An 11745-nucleotide genomic window follows, 5' to 3' on the forward strand; every position below is an offset into this window, starting at 1 on the left:
ATTCGAACCCGCGACTCTCAGATTGCAAGTCGAGCGCCCTAACCACCTGGACATGCCGGGCCCAACAAAAGGTGAATCTAAGTACTTATTTTGGCTTTTTTACAAAGGCAAGCCTGGCATGGCCAGGTGGCTAGAGTGCTCGATTCACAAGTTGCGGGTTGCGAGTTCGATTCCCGTCACCGAATATGTTCGTCGTTTCAGCTGGGTGGGAGGGCGATATAATGTGATGGTCATTCCCAATTTTCATTGTTAAAAGAGTAGCCCAAGAGTTGGTGGTGGTCTTCCCTCTAGTCTATCACTTCCACACTATAAGCGTTTAGCGCTCGAGTAGGTCAGTGGCTCAGCGGTAAGCGCTGAAAACCAGGGTTCGATACCTGTGATGAACAAAGCACAGCACAGATGGCCATGATTGTGTAGCTTTGTACTTGATAACAAAGAAATGCCCCCCAGTGGCACAGCGGTATGTCTGCGGACTGACAACGCAAGAAACCGGGTTTCGATACCCGTGGTAGGCACAGCACAGATAGCCCATTGTGTGGCTTTGTGCTTAATTACAAACAAACAATTAGCCCAGTAATAAAAACGTAAGCGTTAAGTTAATATTTGGTTAACTTATGAAGTCACTTTTTTAAGGTACCAACACTCGATTTAAGTGCAAGTACCAAAGTAGAAGTAACCAAAATGTAAGATACTGGTGATGAAATAATCAAGTCAAGTAGAGATACCACCACCTAAGTCATACATAATTACATATGTATGACAAAGAGATGGGTGGGTTGGTCATGACTTTATATATCGATGCTTTGGCTTTGTAAGATACTGGAGATGAAATAATCAAGTCAAGTAGAGATACCACCACCTAAATCATACATAATTACCTATATTTATTCTGACAAAGAGATGGGTGGGTTGGTCATGACTTTATATATCGATGCTTTGGCTTTAAACTGACGCAGAGTTAGGTATTTCTATTTTATCTTTGATCTTCCTTGTACATAAATATATTGATTATTTTTACCTTACATACACGTACACAAATAATTTAATCTTGACCCTGAATCTGGTCATTTCTTCCTTTTCTGATGTTACTTTTTTTCGTGATTTTTGCTCCAGGATATTTGAAATTGCGGACACTTTCTAGTTTTCTTCTCCAATTTTGACTTCCTGCAATGTTGTATATTCATTGATAGTTTTGAATGTGAGCATTAATGTTAATAGTGGATATATCGATTATAATTGCCAATCTGTTTGCAGAAACCTGGAAAACGTACACGTGTTGGTAAAACAACCTTAGTTTGTCCAACTATTGAAAGAAGACAAGGAAGGAGTATTTGGTGTTGGTAAAACAACCTTAGTTTGTCCAACTATTGAAAGAAGACAAGGAAGGGGTATTTGGTGTTGGTAAAACAACCTTAGTTTGTCCAACTGTTGAAAGAAGACAAGGAAGGGGTATTTGGTGTTGGTAAAACAACCTTAGTTTGTCCAACTATTGAAAGAAGACAAGGAAGAGGTATCCTCAGTAAATGGGACATGACAGAATTGGATTTTTCAACTTGAACAGCGCCTTATGCACTCGTGGGCTAAATATCCAAGTCAGAAACTTTTACGGTTCAGTCATAGCTGCCCTTCATTTTATACTACTGACCAGAAAGTAGACAGACAGCCATCAGCACCCGCCGCCAATAGGACTTTACCTAACTCTTTGAGTCAAATACTAGGATTTATTGTAACTTTTATAATGTGTCCACGACTGAAAGTGCGGTGTGTGTTCAGCGACATCACGTCTCGAACCTTGGATCCTTTAGACCGAACTCCGGTTCGCGTAAAATTAGCCTTATCATATTTAATTGTGAATAAAGATGGTAGTGGCATAATAAGAAGGTAATGACTTAGCTTTTGTTTTACATTTTAAGCCGTTTACCACTAATATTTCTTTAAAAGTCATGGAACTCTTTCTGAAGTGTTTACGTCATGGAACATTTCTCGGAAATAAACATCAAAGTATATGTAGTACTTGTGATTTCATAAAGTTAACGAACGTTTTTATTTGTGTGTCTTCCTTGAAATAGACTTAACAAAACCTAAGTATTTCACTTATCTATTTATTTTATTTTTTTGCCAAGGTGGGTTTACTCGTCAATGAAATGGTTGAATTATATATTATTTGTCTATAGTTTAGACATTGCTTAATTCAAATGGGAATAATTCGACCTACATTCATGACCACGTGCTTGGTAAGAGATCAGTGCGGTAACTTACGAGGTGACAAACATTTCTTGTCAAAGCGTCATTGTGCGTGTATAGTTAGGTGGTATTATTCCAGCTAGTGAGATCTGGGTTCCAGTTGACTGGCTCTGGTCCTCAAAAAAAAGTTAACCTTGAAATGTCGTATTTTGTTTATTATTCTCCTCTTGATATTTTTTAAAAATGCTGTTAGAGATTATACGAGCGCGTGTTTGCTCAAGTGTCTTGACATTAACTGAGTCTATTAAGGCACGGTGGTAGTTCTATTTCAACCGGATGACAGGTGATGGCAGCTTTTAGTTTTGAAATTTTGCGAATATGTAGACATTGTCGCTTTGGATCGATTGTTTAGGATTCTGTATGCATATCTGTAGATATGTAAATAGGGATAACTTTATATTTGATAAGACGAAGTAAATACTTAATTGCTTTAGAAGTTATTATCTTTACTTAATGTAGCTGTCATCTTGGATAACATGTAAGAATTGGATTAGGTTGTGAAAGATGTTGGAGCTGTTTAGAAATATCTATTAAAATACATGATTATTTAAATTTAGCTTGACAATCAGATAGATGTTAGGAGCAATTTGTCTTTAAATACATCAAATGCAATTACATTAGATATGTTCAGAGATGAACAGTCCCAGAAACAGCTTAAAAAAACAAAGTTGAAGATTAATAAACATTTGCATAAACAAAAGCATTTTCAAATTTTAGAAAATCAAATCTACATAAAAAATATTATATAAACAGAAAATAAAATCACCTTAAAACATTCAATAGCTAGTTTTGAGTGCTTTGGAATCAAAATAGTTAGAAATATAACTCAAACAATAATTATTACGATACAAATACGCTTGGAATTCAGACCCCTGTATTAGCTTATGCCGACACCATCTGTGTCATATATGTGTGTGTGTCTTAACAGCAAAATTCGGTATTAGTTCATGCCAATGCACGGACGAGAGAGGTCCAGTAAAATTTCTTTCACAGGAATATCACTGATTGGTTTGTTTGGTTCTATTCAAAGCAATGCCACATTGAGCTATCTGCTGTGACCACCTCTGGAAATCGAACACCGGGTTTTAACGGTGTAAGTCTGTAGCCTTACTGCTGTCCCACCAGGAGACAATATCACTGATGGTCAACATTTTAGACTTTTTTTTAAATATTACATATAACATTCATAGAATAACCATTGTAAGATGGTTTGGAATCGAATAAGTATTATCATTATTATAAATATTACAGACAATTTTAACGCGGTCCTGTTAGGGATATTCTTGTAAGGAAAATTTCGCTATACCTTTCTCGTCTGAGTTATGCCTACTCCAAATGCCACATTTATCATATTGTGTATAGTTTACTGATGTTTTAAAATTATGAATAAAAAATAGTATAACATTATCCCAACATGAAAAAAAATAGCAAAATCAACCCAAAAAAGTTGGTTCACAAAATACCCTAAAACGTTTTCGGGATATTACAAAAATATTCATTGAACTGAAATGGGATAACAGCCGAATTGGTATAATATATATTTTTTTATTTTCAAAATTTTGTAGTGCATTTGTTTGGAAGTTAAGCACAAAGCTACACAATAGGATATCTATGCTCTGCCCACCACAGGTATCGAAACCTAGGTTTTAGCGTTGTAACTCCACAGACATACTGCTGTGCCACGTGGGGGGGGGGGGGCTTGTAGTGCATGCTGGAGGAACTTGGTAATTTTGACACTAAGTAGTTATTTTACCATTAGCCCTGATGAAGCCGCAATGGCAAAACGTTGGCAAAAAAATATATTATTATCTGGAGGGTAAATATAGTTTTTCTGACTTCATTTTATACAACAATAATAAAACTTCTATTTTATAACTCAGTTTCATTTTCTCTTAAGAGTTATAGTATAACTTGGACTGTTGTGTAGAGTAAATGTAGATATTTTTTATCCTTGAGTTCTAATGTTGTTTTAACGCATCTGGACAAAATTAAAATTATTGATTTCTTTGTTTATTCTCAAAGCAAAGCCACATTGGACTATCTGCTGTGTCTATTGCGGGGAACCAAACTCCGGATTTTATCCCTGTAAGTCTGTAGACTTACCGCTGTACCAACGAAGGACAGTTTTTTTGTTTTTTTTTGTAACTGAATAATAATTATAACCACGATGTCATGGCGAAATCTCAACCATTTTAACAGTGCAATGCTGTCTGGGTTGACTAATATTTGTAGGTATGTTGTCAAGGGTTGAGAATCGTAAGAAATGGGTAGAATGCTGAAAATATATACAGCAGATTATCGCATTTAAATAAACAATTTGTACCTGCAAATATAATGGTATATCGCATTAATGGTATAATGGTTATAAGCAATAAAAAACAAAGGTTACAACATTTTGAAAAAGAGATAATTTACTGTCCCCCATGGAGGCGGAAAATATCGCAAGGGGAACACAATCCGGCAAATCTCCGAAATTTCGTTTCGTCGTGGCTCAACACTATTGAAAGATGTTTGAGGTTAACATTTTATTTTGCTGTAACCTGAATACCGGAAACCGTGCCCCCGCTCCTCTGTAGCTCGAACAATCTCCCAAATTCGGTCTCATCGACTCGCAGACTGGGTGTAACCAGTTTGTAAATTAAGTTGAATCTCAAACTGTTATCGAGCTGACTCAATGACCAATGAACTATTGATTCGAAATAAGCATACAACAATATAGAAATGCATCGTTAGAAAGTCTGGTTGAATGTCATTATTTATAAGATTACATTGTACACCTTAAATATACATAGTAAACGACAGCATCACTTCATAATGGATACCCATCCGGGACCGGACCTCACTGGCGCTTTAAATACATTCTTCCAAACTATAATGTGATCTGGTATGTCTTGGTGGCTAGGAAGCTTGACTCGCGAGTTCGAAACCCGTCACCGAACATGCTCGCCCTTTCAGCTGTAGGAACGTTCGAATGTGATGGTCTGTCTAACTATTTGTTGGTAAAGAGTAGCCCACTTCTAAGAAATTACTTGTATGGTCCATATGTATTTTACAAAAAAAAACAACGACAACAACAACAACAAAGAATAATTCTCTCATTTGTTGGTCAGTTTAAAGTTTATATTAAATGATGTGACAGAGCAAAAAAATATAAGATTATTCAAATTGTTACAATATATGTATGGCCCACAAATGGTAACGAATAGTATACAAACATGTCGGAAGTTTAAGGGTTAATATGAACATTTTATATGATCAATGAATATAAAAATAATTGGAAAATGTCTCACAAATTTAAATTAGTACATATGTTAACAATTTATTTTGCAGTGATAATGCAGTTCTTTTGGATCTTGAATACTTTGGTTTGTTTACAAGAATTCTCATTAACTTCTGGTCAAAGCAATCCACTTACATGGATCAAAACTATAAAGTATCCCAGTAGTGTTTGTTTTAGAACAAAACCACATTGAGCTATCTGCTGTGTTCAGCACAGGAATCAAACCCCGAATTTAAGCATTGTAACTTTGTGAACTTACCACCGTCCCATCGGGGTACAACCCAGTAATGAATATAGCTAATACTTATAATGATTAGATGCATTGATTCATCAATTGAGTACCTTCACTGTTATAGACTTTTTCGTCTGTAATCCCAATAATATCGCGTGAGGTTCGGGCAGCTTTCTCAGAGTTACGTTTCTTTATTGTTTTCTCAGACTTGTATGTTTCTTTATTGTATTCTCAGACCTTTATGTTTCTACATTGCATTACTCAGTTTTGTATTTTTTATTGCTTTCTCAGACTTCTGTATATGCGTTCTCATTTTTTTTAATATTTCTTTTTTTTTCTCTAGAGTTCTACGCGTCTTTATTGTTTTAGATTCTTGTCTTACAGGGCAGTTAATATTAACATCTTATCAATGCGCATGAGTGGTGATAAGCAAGAAGACCGAATTTTAACACTGTATTATACATAGAGCAATGTTTCAAATGTCTTTCTTCAGTTATTCTTAAACGTGTAGCAAAACTCATAAAATAAAAATAAAAATCAGGGAAACGCAACGTCTTATGTTTATTATCGCATGTATTTCAATGAGAATACCATGGGTGCAGTGACACCAGTACAATGTATACAAAGAAAAAAGTGATCGCAAGAAAATTCTATAACATTCGTTAATTCTACATTATGGTGGCTTAAAAGAAACAAAAATATGCTAAGTAAAATTAGTTTTTAACAATTTCACGTACGCTGTTTATCTGCCGCATTTATTTATTTTTTATTCGAAAATCAAACCTCTAATCCTATTGGCACGTTCCCTATTAAACCTTTAACCTTAGTGATGTCTTCTGTAAATCTGGAAGTAATATGCTTTCTTAAACATTCATAGATATAGGAATGCTAATCTTTTGTATCTATTTTATTTCGAAATCAAACCATAATCCCATTGGTGCTTTCCTTATTAAGCATCTAATCCCATTGGTGCTTTCCTTATTAAGCATCTAAACCTATTGATGCCTTGCTTATTAAACATCTAATCTCATTGGTGCTTTCATGATTAAGCATCTAATCCCATAAGCATCTAAACCTATTGATGCCTTGCTTATTAAACATCTAATCTCATTGGTGCTTTCCTTATTAAGCATCTAAACCTATTGATGCCTTGCTTATTAAACATCTAATCTCATTGGTGCTTTCATGATTAAGCATCTAATCCCATTGGTGCCATCCTGATTAATCATCTAATCCTATTGGTGTCTTGTTTATTAAACATCTAATCCCATTGGTGCTATCCTGATTAAGCATCTAATCCTATTGATTCCTTCCTGTTTTAAACACTTAATCTTAATGGTGTCTGATTCACAAACTCCTCCATGATCTTGGAAGTGTTCAGCAGTGAGAATACTATCTGGATAAAATGGTTTTCGTGGAGAAGCTATGTTTTTCATTTGAGTTCTATGCTTTCTCTTGAATTTCTCGTGTCAGATCTTTGCATGCGTTAGCAATACACTTGAAAGGACGCTGGACATGGGTAGTTAAAAAATACATTAACATACGTTCGGGAATTTACGAAGAGTTATTAATTTGTTTTGCCACCAAATTTTCAACTACATTAAACTTTGTTCTCAGGTACGTTTCATGTTTGATATACATAAACAAGTCGTTGCAAATTATCTATTTTTCCACAATCATTTTTCTTGTTGCTAGTTTCGTGGTTTATATTTGTCTGCTGTGTCCAATTTGTCATCCAAAGAAATACAGACCTTAAGAAATTAAATAATTTAACATGTCTGAGATGTATTAAAAAACAAACAACAACAATACGATGTGAGATGTTCCTTTTTTTATTTCAAGACTCATATGTTCTTCGCAACTAAAAAAAAACTTGGTGAAAATATGACTTGGGTACCACACTCCTAAGTGTGCAAAAGCAGGTAAAACTTGCATACTTTATATACATATATATATATATTCATCCATCCTGCTACTTATGTGTGTGTCTATGTTCTATTGTGTCTGTATATTTTTAAGGTACATTAAAATGTATAAAAAAAGTGAAGGATAAATTCACTGTGGGCTCACTGTCAGCTGTTCCGTTTCGCGACTTTTTTTTTAAATTGTGGCGAAATATGAAGCGGGTGATAACTTGATAATATTTCGTTATTAAAATATCATATTTATTTGTTTTTTTAATTTCGCGCAAAGCTACACGAGGGTTATCTGCGTTAGCCGTCCCTAATTTAGCAGTGTAAGACTAGAGAGAAGGCAGCTAGTCATTACCACCCACCGCCAACTCTTGGGCTACTCTTTTACCAACGAATAGTGGGATTGACCGTCACATTATAACGCCCCCACGGCTGAAAGGGCAAGTATGTTTGGTGGGACGGGGATTCGAACCCGCGACCCTCAAATTATGAATCGACTGCCTTAACCACCTGGCCATGCCGGGCTCATATTTATTACTTTTCTTTTTTATAACGATGTGAATTAGATCTTTATAATAAATACACTATTCTCAAAAAAAATATATTTTCGTTCTATATTTTATTGTGGGGTAAATTTAGATGTTCCTATTTTTGAACATTAAAATTATTTTGATAAAACAAAATGTTATTTTATCCATGTTTTAGTAATTAGTTTTGAGTCTTTTTAGAAATAATAAACCTGTAATAAAATTGGTTCTGAAAGCAGTTCTGTCTTAGTTTGGTAATTAATGGATTACCTTAGAAATTATACTTGTACAAATTTATACTAGTAAAGTGTCTCTTCTCTTGTCCTCTGAGGGGTCAGCGGTAAGTTTACGAACTTACAATGCTAAAATCCGGTGTTCGATTCCCCGCGGTAAACACAGCAGATAGCCTAATGTGGCTTTACTCTCAAACAAACATCTCACAAACGACGGCTTATCTTTTCGTTCATATTCCACGAAAAACTCAAAAACAAGGGGCTAAGAATACTTTTTATTTAAAACTTACAACAATTGGAGGCTTAGAATTCCAATCATTCATATATATATATATATTTATTTATTATTTATATGAAAATATCATAGATAAATATTTTATCCTCTTTTAAGTATTTTGAACCACAGATTTAGCTTGTCAAATTTTCTTAATTATCTTAACATATTTTACTTCTCTATATATCTAGAACCACCCCGGAATAAGCTGACTTGGGTGCATGTGTAGCAACGTCTTAAAAGCTAGTTGATTGAAACATTATAACTGGAGGGTTTTCGATATCATTGAAAAGCCATTGTCTAGAAAATCTTTCATTCACTTCTTCGTCGCCAGGTCAACTTTAGTCGCTTCAGTCAGAACTCTTCCTTTCCGTCTTCTGGAAGATAAAAAATAATTCTCTGTTAATCAAAATATGATAATAACGTTGGAAATAAATACTTATTTTAATCAACGTTTCGAATTTGTCACTTTTTCAGGGCTAGAGCGTAAAAGTCGTTTTTTTTCTAACTTAATAATTAATTTGATTGAAGGTTGATGGTTTTGTTGCTGAATAATTATAATACATGGAGGGTTGGAAAATTATATATTAAGATATATTCGTTTCATTAAATTCAAGTTGGACAAAGTACGACGAAGTTTACCCTATTTTAAGCAACCAAATTTTGTTTGAGTTTAATATTTGTTGTAAGAAGCATATTAGATTCAATACGTACTCTGTATTACTGACGTCTTCTTCTTGAGATCTGTATACAACAAAATGCGTCTTTCAACGACTTTCTTCTCTCGTCCGTAGACAATCTTTACAAGAAGCGACGAAGATGCCAACATATCTTACACTTAGGATGTTGTCGTTAACCGCGAAGTTCAAGAAGAACTATCTTTATTTAGATAATCAATGATCAATTAGTTTAATTCCACACCTCGAAGACTCCGAAGCTATTTCGTATTTTATAAATTGATTATATAAAAAAAAACAGGAAAAAGATCTTAAAAAATATTTATTTTTAAGAAATACTGAAAGATGGCCTAGGATCCGTTCTAGCGCTTCTTTTCCTCGGCTTTTTGACCTTGTTTCTTTTAATTTTGAGAATTTGATTGAACTAAGTTGTTAAATTTTATTTGTTTCTTTTTAAAGCGAAGCCATACTGAGCTATCTGCTGTGTCCAACGCGGGGAATCAACCTCGGATTTTAGCGTTGTAAGTCAGTAGACTTAATGCTGTCCCACTGGGGGGCGTTAAGTTTTAGAACCAGAAATAGTTGAAACCATTCTTACCAGAAACTTTCGCCGAGAATTCGGGCTGTAAGCAAAACGAAAAAATAAAATAAATATAAATATATATAGTACACTATCTCACAAACTCAACGACAAACATTTAGACGCATATTTAATTATTTGATTTATTCTAATTTTCAATTTTATAATTGATAGATAATCAGTCATTATCTAATTTCCAAACTATTTTACTTATGTTTGGTATCTTTTTGGTGTAATCAAACATCTATCTATCTGTCTGTCTATTTTTTAATTTTATCTCTGTATCTATCTATCGGGCCGAGCGCGGCCTAGTGACTAGCGTGCCGGTGGAGCTGAAGTTCCGTGATTCGTGTCTCGATACTGCCGGGAAGTGTATCGCGTTTCGTACTTTGGGACCATGGATGCGTTATGTGAGTGACAGTCAAATCGTACTATTCGATCAGTCAAAAGAAGCCCAAGAGTTGGCGGTGGGTGACGTAGACTAGCTGTCTTTCCCCTTAGTTTATTATTTCTATATTAGCAAGGGTTAACTTTGCGTGAAATCCAATAATAAACCCAACAAACGATGGTATTTTGAACTTTTTTTTTTGGCCTTCATAAAAATTGTTTGTTTCCTTGTTTTTAGTTCTCATTTTAAATTTTATAGCTAACAAGTTACCCTAGTTTGAACTAAGTAACAGTTTGACTCCTGGTAAACTCACCTTTTTGTTTTATTGAAGCAGTAAATGAGCAAGGGGGAACCTTAAGTATTACCAGCCCTCGTGAAAAACACGATCTACCTGAAGCGAGTATCTTGTAACGTTGGCAACGTTAGGAGAACTTCGGTGATGTTGACTTTCATAGCAGTCGGTGCTGTGTAATTCGTGGTTATCAGATCCGAGCAGAATAACTGCTGGTGCTGGATCGTAACAGAATGGTCTAGTTGATTGTAAATTTTCAAATTCCAAATCTCCGTTGGCTAACTTAACTTCAAACCCAGGGGTTTCATAGGCGGCCAGTATTTCGGAGTTTAGGCTAGAACAAGGAGAACTTGTCAAGTTTCCGTGATCTTTGGAGCAGGTGAAGTTTGTTTCTGTGTCTGGAAAGTAGGCTGCGTCAGAAAGTTGAAAGTATCTGTGTTCTTCTTCGTGTTTTGTGTCATCATTCTGAGACAGGAGTCTCTGTAACTGTCTGATGTATTCCACTGCCGATCTTAGCGTTTCAACTTTGCTCATTTTCTTATTCTTGGTATTGTTGGGCACGTGTTGCCGAAGATTCGCAAATCCCAGGTTTACCAGTCTCACTCGATTCCTCTCTCGCTGGTTTCTTCTGGCTACAGTGGCTGGTTTGGAAGGCAAAGAGTAGCTCAACGCGTCGAGAGAAACCTTTTGCGAACTTTGTAATGTCTCTGATTGCATTTCGACTATCGATATGTTGTTGTTTAACACTTCTTTTGGTGGGAATGGGTCTCGAATCTGTTTGGGAAGCCTATTCATACTACAGTTTAAAAGTTATCAACCAACTGTTTCGATCTTCCTCGGTAACCACCTTAATTCCTTTCCTTCACTATTCTTGCGCTATAAACAGCAACAGGTGGTGGGTGCTCCTGTCGTATTTACCGTACAACTGCACGTGTTTTTGAACACTTCTCTTTACCATATACGTATTCAAGCTCGCGCTGAGTCCTCCCGATTGCAAGCAGTTGCAGTGGAGTGTGTCTGTCCTCACAAAGGTCCTTCCTCTTAAAAACCCGATCTTCATGAATAACAGGCTCCACCTCTAGACGTCTTCTATTGTGTTATCGCC

The 11745-nt window shown here is 35.4% G+C and overlaps 1 protein-coding gene across 1 annotated transcript; it reads right to left on the reverse strand.

The window, feature by feature from the left end:
* Window positions 1-10709: 10709 nt before the first annotated feature.
* Window positions 10710-11357, reverse strand: LOC106462752 (achaete-scute homolog 1-like). The gene has a single exon (XM_013922703.1). It carries the CDS (start codon window positions 11355-11357, stop codon window positions 10710-10712), a length of 648 nt encoding a protein of 215 aa, XP_013778157.1.
* Window positions 11358-11745: the final 388 nt, after the last annotated feature.

Source organism: Limulus polyphemus, unplaced genomic scaffold (assembly GCF_000517525.1).
Source record: "Limulus polyphemus unplaced genomic scaffold, Limulus_polyphemus-2.1.2 Scaffold1240, whole genome shotgun sequence".
NCBI lineage: Eukaryota > Metazoa > Arthropoda > Merostomata > Xiphosura > Limulidae > Limulus > Limulus polyphemus.